Raw genomic sequence first — 18,855 nt, 5'->3', positions numbered from 1 at the left:
CACCAGAGCATGAGCCAAGGGAGTGATGCAGCACCAGGAAAGGCCAATACTATCCTACGCTCTGCCCAAAGGAATGGAAGGAAGTTGCCGTTCAAGAGGTCAGGATAGATGGCGTTTAAGGGTCCCTTCTTAGGAAGCCTTCTTGGCTTTGCAATATGGGGAGTCTTCGCGCAGCACCACCAGAGCATGAGCCAAGGGAGTGATGCAGCACCAGGAAAGGCCAATACTATCCTACGCTCTGCCCAAAGGAATGGAAGGAAGTTGCCGTTCAAGAGGTCAGGATAGATGGCGTTTAAGGGTCCCTTCTTAGGAAGCCTTTTTGGCTTTGCAATATGGGAAGCCTTTGCAGAGCATAGTCTGAGCATGAGCCAAAGGAAGGAAGTTGCAGTTCAAGAGGTCAGGATAGATGGCCTTTAAGGGTCCCTTCTTAGGAAGCCCTTCTGTCTCTCTTAGGAAGCCTTTTTGGCTTTGCAATATGGGAAGTCTTTGCAGAACATAGTCTGAGCGTGAGCCAAGGGACGGATGTTGCAGTTCAAAAGGTCTGGATAGATGGCCTTTTAGGGTCCCTTCTTAGGAAGCCCTTTGGTCTCTCTTAGGAAGCCTTTTTGGCTTTGCAATATGGGAAGCCTTTGCAGAGCATAGTCTGAGCATGAGCCGAGGGAAGGAAGTTGCAGTTCAAGAGGTCAGGATAGATGGCCTTTTAGGTACCCTTCTTAGGAAGCCCTTTTGTTTCTCTTAGGAAGCCTTTTTGGCTTTGCAATATGGGAAGCCTTTTCAGAGCGCAGCCTGAGCATGAGCCGAGGGTGTGACGGAGCACCGTGAAAGGCCAATGTCATCCTAGGCTCTGTCCATAGGAATGGAAGGAAGTTGCAGTTCAAGAGGTCAGGATAGATGGCCTTTAAAGGTCCCTTCTTAGGAAGCCTTCTTGGCTTTGCAATATGGGGAGTCTTCGCGTAGCACCACCTGAGCATGAGCAAAAGGTGTGATGCAGCGCCGGGAAAGGCCAATACTATCCTACACTCTGCCCATAGGAATGGAAGGAAGTTGCCGTTCAAGAGGTCAGGATAGATGGCCTTTTAGGATCCCTTCTTAGGAAGCCCTTTTGTTTCTCTTAGGAAGCCTTTTTGGCTTTGCAATATGGGAAGCCTTTGCAGAGCACAGCCTGAGCATGAACCGAGGGTGTGACACAGCAGCAGGAAAGGCCAATGTCATCCTAGGCTCTGCCCATAGGAATGGAAGGAAGTTGCCGTTCAAGAGGTCAGGATAGATGGCGTTTAAGGGTCCCTTCTTAGGAAGCCTTCTTGGCTTTGCAATATGGGGAGTCTTCGCGCAGCACCACCTGAGCGTGAGCCAAGGGTGTGATGCAGCGCCGGGAAAGGCCAATACTATCCTACGCTCTGCCCATAGGAATGGAAGGAAGTTGCCGTTCAAGAGGTCAGGATAGATGGCTTTTATGGGTCCCTTCTTAGGAAGCCTTCTTGGCTTTGCAATATGGGGAATCTTCGCGCAGCACCACCTGAGCATGAGCAAAAGGTGTGATGCAGCGCCAGGAAAGGCCAATACTATCCTATGCTCTGCCCATAGGAATGGAAAGGAAGTTGCCGTTCAAGAGGTCAGGATAGATGGCGTTTAAGGGTCCCTTCTTAGGAAGCCTTTTTGGCTTTGCAATATGGGAAGCCTTTGCAGAGCATAATCTGAGCATGAGCCAAGGGAAGGAAGTTGCAGTTCAAAAGATCTGGATAGATGGCCTTTTAGGGTCCCTTCTTAGGAAGCCCTTTGGTCTCTCTTAGGAAGCCTTTTTGGCTTTGCAATATGGGAAGCCTTTGCAGAGCATAGACTGAGCGTGAGCCAAGGGAAGGATGTTGCAGTTCAAGAGGTCAAGATAGATGGCCTTTTAGGGTCCCTTCTTAGGAAGCCCTTTTGTTTCTCTTAGGAAGCCTTTTTGGCTTTGCAATATGGGAAGCCTTTTCGGAGCACAGCCTGAGCATGAGCCGAGGGTGTGACGGAGCACCGTGAAAGGCCAATGTCATCCTAGGCTCTGTCCATAGGAATGGAAGGAAGTTGCAGTTCAAGAGGTCGAGATAGATGGCCTTTAAAGGTCCCTTCTTAGGAAGCCTTTTTGGCTTTGCAATATGGGAAGCCTTTGCAGAGCACAGCCTGAGCGTGAGCCAAGGGTGTGACACGGCAGCGTCAAAGGCCAATGCCATCCTAGGCTCTATTCAAAGGAATGGAAGGAAGTTGTAGTTGTATTGGATTAGATGATAGTTGTGTCGTTATTGTTATTGGACTGGATGGTCCCTGTGGTGTTGTTGTTGTTATTGGATTGGATGGTCCTTGTGTTGTTGTTGTTGTTGTTATTGTTATTGGACTGGATGGTTCTTGTGTTGTTGTTGATATTGCACCGGATGCCCCTTGTGTTGTTATTATTATTGTTATTGGACTGGATGGTCCTTGTCTTCTTGTTGTTGATGTTGTTCTTGTTCAACTGGATGGTCCCTGTGGTGTTGTTGTTGTTATTGGACTGGATGGTCCTTGTGTTGTTGTTGTTGTTGTTGTTGTTGTTGTTGTTGTTATTGGAATGGATAGTTCTTGCGTTGCTGTTGTTGTTGTTATTGGACTAGATGGTCCTTGTGTTGTTGTTGTTGTTGGTCTTGTTGAACTGGATGGTCTTTGTGTTGTTGTTGTTGTTATTGTTATTGGAATGGATGGTCCTTGTGTTGCTGCTGCTGTTGTTGTTGTTGATGGACTAGATGGTCCCTGTGTTCTTGTTGTTGTTGTTGTTATTGAACTGGATGGTCTTTGTGTTGTTGTTATTGTTATTGGAATGGATGGTCCTTGTGTTGCTGTTGTTGTTGTTGGACTGGATGGTCCTTGTGTTGTTGTTGTTATTATTATTATTAATGTTATTGGACTGGATGAACCCTGTGTTGTTATTGTTGTTATTGGACTGGATGGTCCTTGTGTTGTTGTTGTTCTTATTGGACTGAATGGTCCTTGTGTTGTTGTTATTATTATTAATGTTATTGGACTGAATGGTCCTTGTGTTGTTGTTGTTATTAGATTGGATGGTCCTTGTGTTGTTATTGTTGTTATTGGACTGGATCGTCCTTGTGTTGTTGTTATTATTATTGTTATTGAACTGGATGTCCTTGTGTTGTTGTTGTTATTGGACTGGATGGTCCTTGTGTTGTTGTTGTTATTATTGTTATTGAACTGGATGTCCTTGTGTTGTTGTTGTTATTGGACTGGATGGTCCTTGTGTTGTTATTATTATTATTGTTATTGAACTGGATGTCCTTGTGTTGTTGTTATTATTATTGTTATTGAACTGGATGTCCTTGTGTTGTTGTTGTTATTGGACTGGATGGTCCTTATATTGTTGTTGTTATTATTGTTATTGGACTGGATGGTCCTTATGTTGTTGTTGATATTGGGACTGGATGGTCCTTGTGTAGTTGTTATTATTGTTATTGGACTGGATGGTCCTTGTGTTCTTGTTGTTGTTGTTGTTGTTGTTGTTGAACTGGATGGTCCTTGTGTTGTTTTCGTTGTTATTATTGAACTAGATGGTTCCTGTGTTGTTGTTGTTGTTGTTGGACTGGATGGTCCTTGTGTTGTTGTTGTTATTGGACTGGATGGTCCTTGTGTTGTTTCTGCTGCTATTGGACTGAATTGTCCTTGTGTTGTTGTTATTGGACTAGATGGTCCTTGTGTTGTTGTTGTTGTTATTGGATTGGATGGTCCTTGTGTTATTATTGTTGTTATTGGTCTGGATGGTCCTTATGTTGTTATTGTTATTGGACTAGATGGTCTTTGTGTTGTTGTTGTTGTTGTTATTATTGAACTAGATAGTCCTTGTGTTGTTGTTATTGTTGGACTGGATGGTCCTTACGTTGTTGTTATTGTTGTTATTGTTGTTGTTGTTGTTATTATTGGACTAGATGGTCCTTACGTCGTTGTTGTTGTTGTTGTTGTTGTTGTTGTTGTTGTTATTGGACTGGATGGTCCTAGTGATGTTGTTGTTGTTGTTGTTGTTGTTGTTGTTGTTAGACTGGATGGTCCTCCAGCTCTTATGATTTTTACTACAACTCCCGTGATCCCTTTGCATTGAGCCTTGACAGTGAAAGTGTTGCTGAATTGCTATTGTTGTTGTAGTTGTGTTCATCCCATCTTGTAGATGTTGTTGTTGTTGTGTTCATCCCTCCTCCTGCGTTCTTATTAGTCGTGTTAATATTGATTATTAGCCTGATTATTGGCACTTATTCGTCTCCTCTCCGAAAGCGGCTCAAGCACAAAAACCAAACCCTGAAAATGCATCGCATTTGCAACGCTTTGGGGGCCGCTGTGCGTCCCCGTTTCTATTAAAGACGACCCTTTGTTTGCACGTTTTTTGGCGTGAAAAAGTTCCTTTTTTCCTCCCATTCGGCCAAAGGCTTTGGCTCCCGATTTCACGCTCCTTTCACGCCCCCGGCTTCGAATTACGAGGCCCCTTCCTTCGAGAAACCACCGAAATTCCGTCGACAGCAATCTAGACTATTAATGGTCTTCCTCATTCTTCTGCATGAGGTTGGAAGGTTTTATGGTGTCGTAAATTAGTTAAATTAGCCTCCCCGCATAAAGTGGTACCCAAGTTCCCTAATTGACAGATGCAACTGCCTTTCGGGCTGCATAAGTCGACAGCAAGCTAGACTATTAATGGTCGGGAGCTCACGCCGACCTGACTGGCTTCAAACTTATGAGTTCTCGGTAGTCAGTAGAGATTTAATGCAGCTGGCTACTAATTAGTTGCACCACAGTTGGTCCTGATTATTATGATATGATGATGATGATGATGATGATGATGATATAAGGAATCCACACCAAACAATGCCCACGTCATTGCTTCTGAGCCTGTTTTTCTCTTCCTCTGCACCCTCTTCGTTGTCTTATTCTACCCCTTCTTCTTCTTCTTCCTCCTCTTCTTCCCCTTCTTCTTCCTCCTTTCTTCTTCTCCTTCTCGTCCCCTCCTCCTCTTCTTCCACTTTCTCCTCTTCCTCCTCCTCCTCCTCCTTCTTCTTCTTCCTCTTCCTCTTCTTCTCCTTCTTCTTCTTCTCCTCCTTCTCCTTCTCCTTCTCCTCCTTCTTCTTCTTCTTCTTTCCCTTCTTCTTCTCCTTTTTCTTCTTCTCCTTCTTCTTCGTCTTCTTCTTCTTCTTCTTCCCCTTCTTCTTCTCCTTTTTCTTCTTCTCCTTCTTCTTCTTCTTCTTCTTCTTCTTCTTCTTCTTCTTCTTCTTCTTCCCCTTCTTCTTCTCCTTCTCCTTCTCCTTCGCCTTCTTCTTCTCCTTCTCCTTCTCCTTCTTCTTCTCCTTCTCCTTCTTCTTGCCCTTCTTCTTCTCCTTCTTCTTCTTCTCCTTCTTCTTCTTCTTCTTCTTCCCCTTCTTCTTCTCCTTCTCCTTCGCCTTCTTCTTCTTCTTTTTCTTCTTCTCCTTCTTCTTCTTCTTCTCCTCCTCCTCCTTCTTTTTCTTCTTCTCCTTCTTCTTCTTCTTCCCCTTCTTCTTCTTCTTCTTCTTCTTCTCCTTCTCCTCCTCCTCCTTCTTCTTCCTCTTTCTTCTTCGTCTTCTTTTTTCTCCGCTTCCTCTTCCCCCACTTTTTCTTCCTCCTTTCTTCTTCTCCTTCTCGTCCCCTCCTCCTCTTCTTCCACTTCCTCCTCTTCTTTTTCTTTCTGCTTCTCTTCCTCTTCTTTCTCCTCCTCTTCCTCCTCCTCTGTCTTTTCTTCCTCCTCCTCCTCCTTTCTCTTCCTCTTCCTCTCCTCCTTCCTACTCCTCCTCTTCCTACTATTCTACATCCACTTCCTCTTCTTCTGCTGCTGCTGTTCTTCTCCTCCTCCTCCTTTCTCCTCCTCCTTCTTCCTCCTTTCATCTCCACTTCCTCTCCTCTTCTTCCTTTTTCTTCTTCCCTCTTCTTTCTTCTTTCTTTTTCCTCTTTCTTCTTCTTATCCTTCTTCTCTCTTCTTTTTCTTCATCCCTCTCCTTCTCCTTTCCCCCTTCATCCTCTTCCTCTCCACTTTTCTTCTCCCAATTCTGCTTCCTCATCTTCTCCTCCTCCGCCTATCCCACCTAACACTTCCTCCTTCTTCTCTCCCCCCTTTTTCTTCTTCCCCCTCTTCCTCCTTCTTTCTCCCCTTCTTTTCCATTTTCTTCCTCCTCCTCCTCCTTCATATCCTCTTCTGCTTCCTCTTCTTCTTCCTCCTCTTTCTCTTTTTTCTCCTCCCCTTCTTCTCCTTCTCCTTCCTCCTCCTCCTCTTCTTTTTCGTCCTCCTCTTCTTCCTCCGCCTTTCACCTACCCTTCATCTCCTTCTCCCTCCTCCTCTTCTTTTTCGTCCTCCTCCTCTTCTTCCTCGTCTTCCTCCTTTTCCTCTTTTTTTCCCTCTCACCCTCTTCTACCTCTTCCTCCTCCTCTTACTCTTCTTTTTCCTCCTCCTTTCTCCTCCCCTTCTTCTCCTTCTCCTTCCTCCTCCTCCTCCTCCTCCTCCTTCCTCTTCCTCCTTCCTCTTCCTCCTCCTTTTCCTCTTCTTTTCCCTCTCATCCTCTTCCTCCTCCTCCTCTTCCTCTTCTTTTTCCTCATCCTTCTCATCCTCCTCCTTCCTCTTCCTCCTCCTTTTCCACTTGCTCGTTTTCTTCCTGTTCTTCCTCCTCCTTTTCCTCTTCTTTTCCCTCTCACCCTCATCTTTCTCCTCTTCTTTTTCCTCATCTTTCCTCCTCTTCCTCCTTCCTCTTCCTCCTCCTTTTCCTCTTCTTTTCCCTCTCATCCTCTTCTTCTTCCTCCTCCTCCTCCTTGTCCTCTTCTTTTCCCTCTCATCCTCTTCTTCCTCCTCCTCTTCCTCTTCTTTTTCCTCATCCTTCTCATCCTCCTTCTTCCTCTTCCTCCTCCTTTTCCACTTGCTCGTTTTCTTCCTGTTCTTCCTCCTCCTTTTCCTCTTCTTTTCCCTCTCACCCTCATCTTTCTCCTCTTCTTTTTCCTCATCCTTCCTCCTCTTCCTCCTTCCTCTTCCTCCTCCTTTTCCTCTTCTTTTCCCTCTCATCCTCTTCTTCCTCCTCCTCCTCCTCCTTGTCCTCTTCTTTTCCCTCTCATCCTCTTCCTCCTCCTCCTCTTCTTTTTCGTCCTCCTCTTCTTCTTCCTTGTCTTGTTACTGTTCTTCCTCCTCCTGTTCCTCTTCTTTTCCCTCTCATCCTCATCTTCCTCCTTCTCTTCCTCTTCTTTTTCCTCATCCTTCTCATCCTCCTTCCTCCTCTTCCTCCTTCTTCCTCCTCCTGTTACTCTTCTTTTCCCTCTCATCCTCTTCCTCCTCCTCCTCTTCTTTTTCCTCCTCCTTCTCATCCAACTTCTCCCTCTTCCTCCCTCCTCCTCCTATTCTTTTTGTCCTCCTCTTCTTCTTCCTTGTCTTCTTTTCCTTTTCTTTTCCCTCTCATCCTCTTATTCCTCCTCCTCCTCTTCTTCTTTTTCTTCATCCTTCTCATCCTCCTTCTTCCTCTTCCTCCTCCCTCCTCCTCCTCCTTTTCCTCTTCTTTTTTCTCTCCTCCTCTTTTTCCTCCTCCTCCTCCTCCTCCTTCCTCTTCCTCCTTCCTCTTCCTCCTCCTTTTCCTCTTCTTTTCCCTCTCATCCTCTGCTTCCTCCTCCTCTTCCTCTTCTTTTTCCTCCTCCTCCTTCCTCTTCCCCCTTCCTCTTCCTCCTCCTTTTCCTCTTCTTTTCCCTCTCATCCTCTTCTTCCTCCTCCTCTTCCTTTTCTTTTTCCTCATCCTCCTTCCTCTCCCTCCTTCTTTTCCGCTTGTTCGTTTTCTTCCTGTCCTTCCTCCTCCTTTTCCTCTTCTTTTCCCTCTCATCCTCTTCTTCCTCCTCCTCTTCCTCTTCTTTTTCCTTATCCTCCTCCTTCCTCTTCCTTTTCCTTTTCCACTTGCTCGTTTTCTTCCTGTTCTTCCTCCTCCTTTTCCTCTTCTTTTCCCTCTCATCCTCTTCTTCCTCCTCCTCTTCCTCTTCTTTTTCCTCATCCTCATCCTCCTCCTTCCTCTTCCTCCTCCTTTTCCACTTGCTTGTTTTTTCCTGTCCTTCCTCCTCCTGTTCCTCATCTTTTCCGTCTCATCCTCTTCTTCCTCCTCTTCCTCTTCTTTTTCCTCATCCTTCTCCTCTTCCACTTGCTCGTTTTCTTCCTGTTCTTCCTCCTCCTTTTCCTCTTCTTTTCCCTCTCATCCTCTTCTTCCTCCTCCTCTTCCTCTTCTTTTTCCTCATCCTTCTCATCCTCCTTCTTCCTCTTTCTCCCTCCTCCTCCTCTTCTTTTTCGTCCTCCTCTTCTTCTTCCTTGTCTTCTTCCTGTTCTTCCTCCTCCTTTTCCTCTTCTTTTCCCTCATCCTCTTCTTCTTCCTCCTCCTCCTCTTCCTCTTCTTTTTCCTCATCCTTCTCATCCTCCTCCTTCCTCTTCCTCCTCCTTTTCCACTTGCTCGTTTTCTTCCTGTCCTTCCTCCTCCTTTTCCTCTTCTTTTCCCTCTCATCCTCCTCTTCTTCCTTCTTCCTCCTTCCTCTTCCTCCTCCTTTTCCACTTGCTCGTTTCCTTCCTGTCCTTCCTCCTCCTTTTCCTCTTCTTTTCCCTCTCATCCTCCGCTTCTTCTTCTTCCTCCTTCCTCCTCCTCCTCCTTTTCCACTTGCTCGTTTTCTTCCTGTTCTTCCTCCTCCTTTTCCTCTTCTTTTCCCTTTCATCCTCTCCTTCCTCCTCTTCCGCTTCCTCCTCTTCTTCCACTTCCTCCTTCCTCCTCCTCCTCCCGGCAGGTGATCCAGCAGGCGCTCCACCGCCAGCCCAGCACGGCGGCCCAGTACTTGCAGCAGATGTACGCGGCCCAGCAGCAGCACCTCATGCTCCAGACCGCCGCCCTCCAGCAGCACCAACACCAACACCACCAACACCACCAGCAACAACCACAACCGCAACACCACCACCACCAGCAACAACAACAACAGCAACTGCAACCGCAACCGCAACACCAAAGCCTGCCCACGCCCACCCAGCAGGTACGCATGCAGATCCCAGTAGGCCAGGTAGAAGTATGATTATTACGCGTCCGTGTGGTTACTATAATGATCCTCACGCTTTCCTCCGCCTCCTACTCGCAGGCCAACCTGGCCGCCAACCGCCCGGGGGCTTCGTCCGGCAACAATGGACCCGCGCAGACCCCCGCCCAGCAGCAACCCACGGTAAGGAACCCCCCCTTTATATCCATAGATTTGGAAGGGACCCCAAAGGCCATCTAGTCCATCCAATCCCTCCCGACAGATGGCCATGCAGCCTGTCGTAGAATCATAGAATCCTAGAGTTGGAAGGGGCACACAAAGGCCGTCTAGTCCAACCCCGTGCCACCACCACCCTGCCAGATGGAAAAGGCACAATCAAAACCCTTCCAACAGATGGCCACCCAGCATCTGCTTAAAAGGCTATCCTCATAGGGCCTATCACTCATGGGGTCAATTATTTATAGGGTCATTCATAGGGTCATTCATAGGGTCTCTCACTCATAGGGTCATTCATAGGGCTTATGACTCATAGGGCCTATTACTTATAGGGCTATTCATTGGGTCTAGCACTCATGGGGCCTCTTACTTATAGGGTCATTCATAGGGTCTCTCACTTATAGGGTCATTCATAGGGTCAATCACCCATAAGGTCTCTTATAGGGTCATTCATAGGGTCTCTCACTTATAGGGTCATTCATAGGGTCAATCACCCATAGGGTCTCTTATAGGGTCATTCATAGGGTCTCTCACTTATAGGGTCATTCATAGGGTCAATCACTAATAGGGTCATTCATAGGGTCTCTCACTTATAGGGTCATTCATAGGGTCTATCACTCGTTGGGTCTATTATAGGGTCATTCATAGGGTCTATCACTCATAGGGTCATTCATAGGGTCTCTCACTTATAGGGTCATTCATAGGGTCTCTCGCTTATAGGGTTATTCATAGGGTCTCTCGCTTATAGGGTCATTCATAGGGTCTATCACTCATTGGGTCTATTATAGGGTCATTCATAGGGCCTATCACTTATAGGGTCATTCATAGGGTCAATCACTAATAGGGTCATTCATAGGGTCAATCACTTATAGGGTCATTCATAGGGTCTATCACTTATAGGGTCATTCATAGGGTCAATCACTAATAGGGTCATTCATAGGGTCTATCATAGGGTCATTCATAGGGTTTATCACTCGTTGGATCTATTATAGGGTCATTCCTAGGGTCTCTCACTTATAGGGTCATTCATAGGGTCTGTCACTTATAGGGTCATTCATAGGGTCTATGACTTATAGGATCATTCATAGGGTCTATCACTTATAGGGTCTATTACAGGGTCATTCATAGGTTCTATCACTCATAGGGTCATTCATAGGGTCTATCACTCGTTGGGTCTATTATAGGGTCATTCATAGGGTCTATCACTTATAGGGTCATTCATAGGGTCAATCACTAATAGGGTCTATTATAGGGTCATTCATAGGGTCTATCACTCATTGGGTCTATTATAGGATTATTCATAGGGTCTATCACTCATTGGGTCTATTATAGGGTCATTCATACGGTCTTTCACTTATAGAGTCATTCATAGGGTCTATCACCCATAGGGTCTATTATAGGGTCATTCATAGGGTCTATCACTCATTGGGTCTATTATAGGATTATTCATAGGGTCTATCACTCATTGGGTCTATTATAGGGTCATTCATACGGTCTTTCACTTATAGAGTCATTCATAGGGTCTATCACCCATAGGGTCTATTATAGGGTCATTCATAGGGTCTATCACTCATTGGGTCTATTATAGGATTATTCATAGGGTCTATCACTCATTGGGTCTATTATAGGGTCATTCATACGGTCTTTCACTTATAGAGTCATTCATAGGGTCTATCACCCATAGGGTCTATTATAGGGTCATTCATAGGGTCTATCACTCATTGGGTCTATTATAGGATTATTCATAGGGTCTATCACTCATTGGGTCTATTATAGGGTCATTCATACGGTCTTTCACTTATAGAGTCATTCATAGGGTCTATCACCCATAGGGTCTATTATAGGGTCATTCATAGGGTCTATCACTCATTGGGTCTATTATAGGATTATTCATAGGGTCTATCACTCATTGGGTCTATTATAGGGTCATTCATACGGTCTTTCACTTATAGAGTCATTCATAGGGTCTATCACCCATAGGGTCTATTATAGGGTCATTCATAGGGTCTATCACTCATTGGGTCTATTATAGGATTATTCATAGGGTCTATCACTCATTGGGTCTATTATAGGGTCATTCATACGGTCTTTCACTTATAGAGTCATTCATAGGGTCTATCACCCATAGGGTCTATTATAGGGTCATTCATAGGGTCTATCACTCATTGGGTCTATTATAGGATTATTCATAGGGTCTATCACTTATAGGGTCATTCATAGGGTCTCTCACTTACAGGGTCACTCATGTGGAGCGGCTTGCAGTCAGGAGGCCCTTCCTCAGGCCAGCGTTGACCCCTGCCTTCTTCTTCCTCTTCCTCTTCCTCTTCCACAGCTCAGCCTCTCCTCCTCACCCGCCGCCGCCCAACTTCTCACCCGGGCGCAGGGCATGACTCCGGCCACCGCGGCCACTTCTGGCCTGACCCAGCAAGCCGTCCTCTTGGGCAATGCCAGCAGCCCTGCTTTGACCGCCAGCCAGGCCCAGATGTACCTGCGGGCACAGATGGTGAGTCCCAAGCAGGGTGGAGTGGCCCGCGAGCCGGCCAACAAACTTCCTGGGGATATTTATTTGTGTTCAGAATATATCCCAAGGTCCCAGAATCCCCTCTATACTACAATAAATATTATAATAAATAATAATAATAATAATATATAATAATTATATTAAATATAATTTAATATAATAATATTAATATTACTATTAATATAATAAAAGTATAGTGAATAATAAACATATTAATAATACAATACCATTTAATAATAAATATAATAATAATGAAATGATATTTAATGATAAATATAAATAAAAAGTATAACAATAATAAAATGATCAATATAATAATAAAATAAATTCATGCTTATTATTAAATATTATAATATTTATCCATAAATATAATAAAATGTATCAATAATAATTAATTTTAATAATATAATAAATTAATGCTTATTATTAAATATAATTTAACCATAAATATAATAATAAAATGTATAAATAATAATTAAATATAATTAATTATTATTGATACATTTTATTATATTTATGGAAAATATTATAATATTTAATAATGAGCATGAATTAATTTTATTATTATATTGATTATATATAATTATTATATAATTATATAATAAATAATTATATTTAATTATTATTTATACATTTTATTATTGTATTTATGGTTAAATATTATAATGTTTAATAATAAGCATTAATTTCTTATATTATTACAATTAATTATTATTGATACATTTTATTATATTTATGGATAAATATTATAATATTTAATAATGAGCATGAATTTATGTTATTATTATATGAATCATTTTATTATTGTTATACGTTTTATTATATTTATCGTGCATTATTCATTTTATTACATTATTACTAAAATATTATATTTAGTAATAAACATAATATAGTGCATGAATTATTTTTATTATTTATTATTTATTTCATTATTATAGTAGTTATGAATTGTATGATATTTATTATTAATTATATTTAATAATTCACATAATAAAATTAATAATAACTGCTATAATAATGGGTTGCCAGGGTGATCAGGCCCAGCTGGGCCAAGATAATGAGTTAATATAATAATTAACTAAGATAATAATTATAATAATTATGATAATTAAGATAATAATTAATTAAGATAATGAAGATCATAGTGAATTAATGAGCGGACAGGATCGTTTACAATTAAGAGTTCGCAGAAGCACTCGTCTTGCAGCAAGCGTGAAGCCAAAGGTCAACGCAATGCTTTCATGTCAGGGAAACTTATTTAATGATGTAGCCAACAGGCATTTTCTGTCAGTCCAATGTTGCTCTTTTCCTGTGAACTTCTGTGGAGTTACCTTGGCGTTTGCGGAATGCTTCTGGCTTCTTTGAGACTTGGACTTTGATCCTGATTTTACCTGTCTTCCATGGACTCTTGTTTGACCATTGCTAAGGGATTATTTAATGATGTAGCCAACAGGCATTTTCTGTCAGTCCAATGTTGCTCTTTTCCTGTGAACTTCTGTGGAGTTACCTGGGCGTTTGCGAAATGCTTCTGGCTTCTTTGAGACTTGGACTTTGATCCTGATTTTACCTGTCTTCTATGGACTCTTGTTTGACCATTGCTAAGGGATTATTTAATGATGTAGCCAACAGGCATTTTCTGTCAGTCCAATGTTGCTCTTTTCCTGAGAACTTCTGTGGAGTTACCTTGGCGTTTGCGGAATGCTTCTGGCTTCTTTGAGACTTGGATTTTGATCCTGATTTCACCTGTCTTCCATGGACTCTTGTTTGACCATTGCTAAGGGATTATTTAATGATGTAGCCAACAGGCATTTTCTGTCAGTCCAATGTTGCTCTTTTCCTGTGAACTTCTGTGGAGTTACCTGGGCGTTTGCGAAATGCTTCTGGCTTCCTTGAGACTTGGACTTTGATCCTGATTTTACCTGTCTTCCATGGACTCTTGTTTGACCATTGCTAAGGGATTATTTAATGATGTAGCCAACAGGCATTTTCTGTCAGTCCAATGTTGCTCTTTTCCTGTGAACTTCTGTGGAGTTACCTGGGCGTTTGCGAAATGCTTCTGGCTTCCTTGAGACTTGGACTTTGATCCTGATTTTACCTGTCTTCCATGGACTCTTGTTTGACCATTGCTAAGGGATTATTTAATGATGTAGCCAACAGGCATTTTCTGTCAGTCCAATGTTGCTCTTTTCCTGTGAACTTCTGTGGAGTTACCTTGGCGTCTGCGGAATGCTTCTGGCTTCTTTGAGACTTGGATTTTGATCCTGATTTCACCTGTCTTCCATGGACTCTTGTTTGACCATTGCTAAGGGATTATTTAATGATGTAGCCAACAGGCATTTTCTGTCATTCCAATGTTGCTCTTTTCCTGTGAACTTCTGTGGAGTTACCTTGGCGTCTGCGGAATGCTTCTGGCTTCTTTGAGACTTGGATTTTGATCCTGATTTCACCTGTCTTCCATGGACTCTTGTTTGACCATTGCTAAGGGATTATTTAATGATGTAGTCAACAGGCATTTTCTGTCAGTCCAATGTTGCTCTTTTCCTGTGAACTTCTGTGGAGTTCCCTTGGCGTTTGCGGAATGCTTCTGGCTTCTTTGAGACTTGGATTTTGATCTTGATTTCACCTGTCTTCCATCGACTCTTGTTTGACCATTGCTAAGGGATTATTTAATGATGTAGCCAACAGGCATTTTCTGTCAGTCCAATGTTGCTCTTTTCCTGTGAACTTCGGTGGAGTTACCTTGGCGTTTGCGGAATGCTTCTGGCTTCTTTGAGACTTGGACTTTGATCCTGATTTTACCTGTCTTCCATGGACTCTTGTTTGACCATTGCTAAGGGATTATTTAATGATGTAGCCAACAGGCATTTTCTGTCAGTCCAATGTTGCTCTTTTCCTGTGAACTTCTGTGGAGTTACCTTGGCGTCTGCGGAATGCTTCTGGCTTCTTTGAGACTTGGATTTTGATCCTGATTTCACCTGTCTTCCATGGACTCTTGTTTGACCATTGCTAAGGGATTATTTAATGATGTAGCCAACAGGCATTTTCTGTCAGTCCAATGTTGCTCTTTTCCTGTGAACTTCTGTGGAGTTACCTTGGCGTCTGCGGAATGCTTCTGGCTTCTTTGAGACTTGGATTTTGATCCTGATTTCACCTGTCTTCCATGGACTCTTGTTTGACCATTGCTAAGGGATTATTTAATGATGTAGTCAACAGGCATTTTCTGTCAGTCCAATGTTGCTCTTTTCCTGTGAACTTCTGTGGAGTTCCCTTGGCGTTTGCGGAATGCTTCTGGCTTCTTTGAGACTTGGATTTTGATCTTGATTTCACCTGTCTTCCATCGACTCTTGTTTGACCATTGCTAAGGGATTATTTAATGATGTAGCCAACAGGCATTTTCTGTCAGTCCAATGTTGCTCTTTTCCTGTGAACTTCGGTGGAGTTACCTTGGCGTTTGCGGAATGCTTCTGGCTTCTTTGAGACTTGGACTTTGATCCTGATTTTACCTGTCTTCCATGGACTCTTGTTTGACCATTGCTAAGGGATTATTTAATGATGTAGCCAACAGGCATTTTCTGTCAGTCCAATGTTGCTCTTTTCCTGTGAACTTCTGTGGAGTTACCTTGGCGTCTGCGGAATGCTTCTGGCTTCTTTGAGACTTGGATTTTGATCCTGATTTCACCTGTCTTCCATGGACTCTTGTTTGACCATTGCTAAGGGATTATTTAATGATGTAGCCAACAGGCATTTTCTGTCAGTCCAATGTTGCTCTTTTCCTGTGAACTTCTGTGGAGTTACCTTGGCGTCTGCGGAATGCTTCTGGCTTCTTTGAGACTTGGATTTTGATCCTGATTTCACCTGTCTTCCATGGACTCTTGTTTGACCATTGCTAAGGGATTATTTAATGATGTAGTCAACAGGCATTTTCTGTCAGTCCAATGTTGCTCTTTTCCTGTGAACTTCTGTGGAGTTCCCTTGGCGTTTGCGGAATGCTTCTGGCTTCTTTGAGACTTGGATTTTGATCTTGATTTCACCTGTCTTCCATCGACTCTTGTTTGACCATTGCTAAGGGATTATTTAATGATGTAGCCAACAGGCATTTTCTGTCAGTCCAATGTTGCTCTTTTCCTGTGAACTTCGGTGGAGTTACCTTGGCGTTTGCGGAATGCTTCTGGCTTCTTTGAGACTTGGACTTTGATCCTGATTTTACCTGTCTTCCATGGACTCTTGTTTGACCATTGCTAAGGGATTATTTAATGATGTAGCCAACAGGCATTTTCTGTCAGTCCAATGTTGCTCTTTTCCTGTGAACTTCTGTGGAGTTACCTTGGCGTTTGCGGAATGCTTCTGGCTTCTTTGAGACTTGGATTTTGATCCCGATTTTACCTGTCTTCCATGGACTCTTGTTTGACCATTGCCAAGGGATTATTTAATGATGTAGCCAACAGGCATTTTCTGTCAGTCCAATGTTGCTCTTTTCATGTGAACTTCTGTGGAGTTACCTTGGCGTTTGCGGAATGCTTCTGGCTTCTTTGGGACTTGGATTTTGATCCTGATTTTACCTGTCTTCCATGGACTCTTGTTTGACCATTGCTAAGGGATTATTTAATGATGTAGCCAACAGGCATTTTCTGTCAGTCCAACGTTGCTCTTTTCCTCTGAACTTCTGTGGAGTTACCTTGGCGTTTGCGGAATGCTTCTGGCTTCTTTGAGACTTGGATTTTGATCCTGATTTCACCTGTCTTCCATGGACTCTTGTTTGACCATTGCTAAGGGATTATTTAATGATGTAGCCAACAGGCATTTTCTGTCAGTCCAATGTTGCTCTTTTCCTGTGAACTTCTGTGGAGTTACCTTGGCGTTTGCGGAATGCTTCTGGCTTCTTTGAGACTTGGATTTTGATCCTGATTTCACCTGTCTTCCATGGACTCTTGTTTGACCATTGCTAAGGGATTATTTAATGATGTAGCCAACAGGCATTTTCTGTCAGTCCAATGTTGCTCTTTTCCTGTGAACTTCTGTGGAGTTACCTTGGCGTTTGAGGAATGCTTCTGGCTTCTATTATTATTATTATTATTATTATTATTATTATTATTGCTCTGTTGTGGCTCAGCCTGAGCCTGAATTGTCTGGGCCTTAGGAATCTCATTGTCATTTTCTGCATTAATAGAGTCTGAAATAAATAACCTATTAAAAACGATTCCGCTTTTAATACCCGTGGCTACTTCCCTGGGATTTGTAGTTTGGGGGAGGCACAGAATTGACGCTTCGTGACCTGCAAATCCCAGGATTTTAAAAGCTGGAAGTAACCGTTCTGTGGTCGAGCCGACATAGGTGGTTCCGGTTGGGAAACAGACCCGCTTCCTCCTGTGATTTCCAGGCTCAGCAGGGTCACCTTGTGCAGGTAGCTCGGAGCCTAGGCCGTGCTGTTCCTTTGTCCCCGCAGCTCATCTTCACCCCCAGCCCTGCCCCCGCCCAGGCCGAAGGCGCCGGAAACACCCCGCCCACCACCACCTGCGCTCAGGTAAGGCACTGGGGGGGGGGGGAGGTGGGTCAGACTGGGTGGCCTTTGGGTGCCCCTTCCAGTTCTAGCATTCTATCGGATGGTGCTTTTCCAGGGTGGTAGAATAATAGGGATGGACTGGATGGCCTTTGGGTGCCCCTTCCAACTCTGGGATTACTTTATTATCATCATTATTAAGCAGGGGCTGGGTGGCCATCTGTCGGGAGGGATCGGATGGAGCTTTTCCAGCGTAGTAGAATAATAGGGATGGACTGGATGGCCTTTGGGTGCCCCTTCCAACTCTGGGATTTTTTAATTATCATCATTATTAAGCAGGGGCTGGGTGGCCATCTGTCGGGAGGGATCAGATGGTGCTTTTCCTCCTGGCAGAATAATAGGGTTGGTTTAGATGGCCTTTGAGTGCCCCTTCCAACTCTAGGATTCTATTATTATTATTATTTAGCAAAGCTTGCATGGCCATCTGTCGGGAGGGATCGGATGGTGCTTTTCCCTGCCTGGCAGAATAATGGGGTTGGTATGGATGGCCTTTGGATGCCCCTTCCAACTCTAGGATTCTATTATTATTATTATTATTATTATTTAGCAATGTTTTCATGGCCATCTGTCGGGAGGGATCAGGTGGTACTTTTCCCTGCCTGGCAGAATAATGGGGTTGGTATGGATGGCCTTTGAGCACCCCTTCCAAATCTAGGATTCTATTATTATTATTATTATTATTTAGCAATGTTTTCATGGCCACCTGTTGGGAGGGATCAGGTGGTGCTTTTCCCTACCTGGCAGAATAATAGGGTTGGTTTAGATGGCCTTTGAGTGCCCCTTCCAACTCTAGAATTCTATATTTATCATTATTATTATTAAGCAGATAGATATATTATTAATAATGGGGTTGGTCATCATCATCATCATCATTGTTGTTGTTGTTGTTGTTGTCTCCAGGCGCAGCGCCCCCCGCAGGCCTTGGCTCCTTCTCCATCCCAGCAGCTCCCCACTTTGGCCATGAAGCCTGCGCCCAACGCCAACAGCCAGGCTTCCTCTTCCTTGGCATCGGGGCCCCAGGGCAAAGGGCCCGGGGCCAAAGAGCCCCCTTCGGAGCCCCTCCGGAAGGCAGAGGCGGGCGTGGGAGGGGGCAGCGGGGGCACCAGCAACGGGACGGGGGGCCCCCCCGAAGGAGGAGGAGTACGAGGTCCCGCTCCCAACCGGACGACAAGCATTGCCAACACACACCCCCTCATTGCGCCAGGTAAGCATTGCCTTGGGTGGCAGGACACAATCACACAACAACACAACAGTGAGAGAGAGATGGGTAGGATAGATAGAGTTTATCAACAGGTGTAGGTTCAAGACATCCTGTGATTATTCTGCGAGTAGAGTAGAGTTTATCAACAGGTGTAGGTTTAAGACATCCTGTTATTATTCTGCATGTAGAGTTTAGACATCCTGTGATTATTCTGCATGTAATCAACAGGTGTAGGTTCAAGACATCCTGTGATTATTCTGCATGTAAATAGGTATAGGTTTAACACATCCTGTGATTATTCTGCATGTAGAGTAGAGTTTATCAACA

At 43.8% G+C, this 18,855-nt stretch overlaps 2 protein-coding genes across 2 annotated transcripts in view; both read left to right on the top strand.

Moving 5' to 3' along the window:
• The window catches only part of CDC42 (cell division cycle 42), a 390,560-nt gene that overhangs the window by 270,618 nt on the left and 101,087 nt on the right, over positions 1 to 18,855 (top strand). The window lies entirely within an intron of this gene.
• Positions 1 to 18,855, top strand: part of PHC2 (polyhomeotic homolog 2) — a 67,581-nt gene that overhangs the window by 5,796 nt on the left and 42,930 nt on the right. The window contains exons 2-6 of the mRNA XM_060759137.2: positions 8,794 to 9,033; positions 9,136 to 9,216; positions 11,582 to 11,752; positions 17,148 to 17,291; positions 18,228 to 18,531. Coding sequence (XP_060615120.2) covers positions 8,794 to 9,033; positions 9,136 to 9,216; positions 11,582 to 11,752; positions 17,148 to 17,291; positions 18,228 to 18,531 — 940 coding nt within the window. The remainder of the gene's footprint in view (positions 1 to 8,793; positions 9,034 to 9,135; positions 9,217 to 11,581; positions 11,753 to 17,147; positions 17,292 to 18,227; positions 18,532 to 18,855) is intronic.

The sequence above is a fragment of the Anolis sagrei genome, chromosome 13 (assembly GCF_037176765.1).
Source record: "Anolis sagrei isolate rAnoSag1 chromosome 13, rAnoSag1.mat, whole genome shotgun sequence".
NCBI lineage: Eukaryota > Metazoa > Chordata > Lepidosauria > Squamata > Dactyloidae > Anolis > Anolis sagrei.
This window is presented reverse-complemented; position numbering and strand designations above follow the sequence as displayed.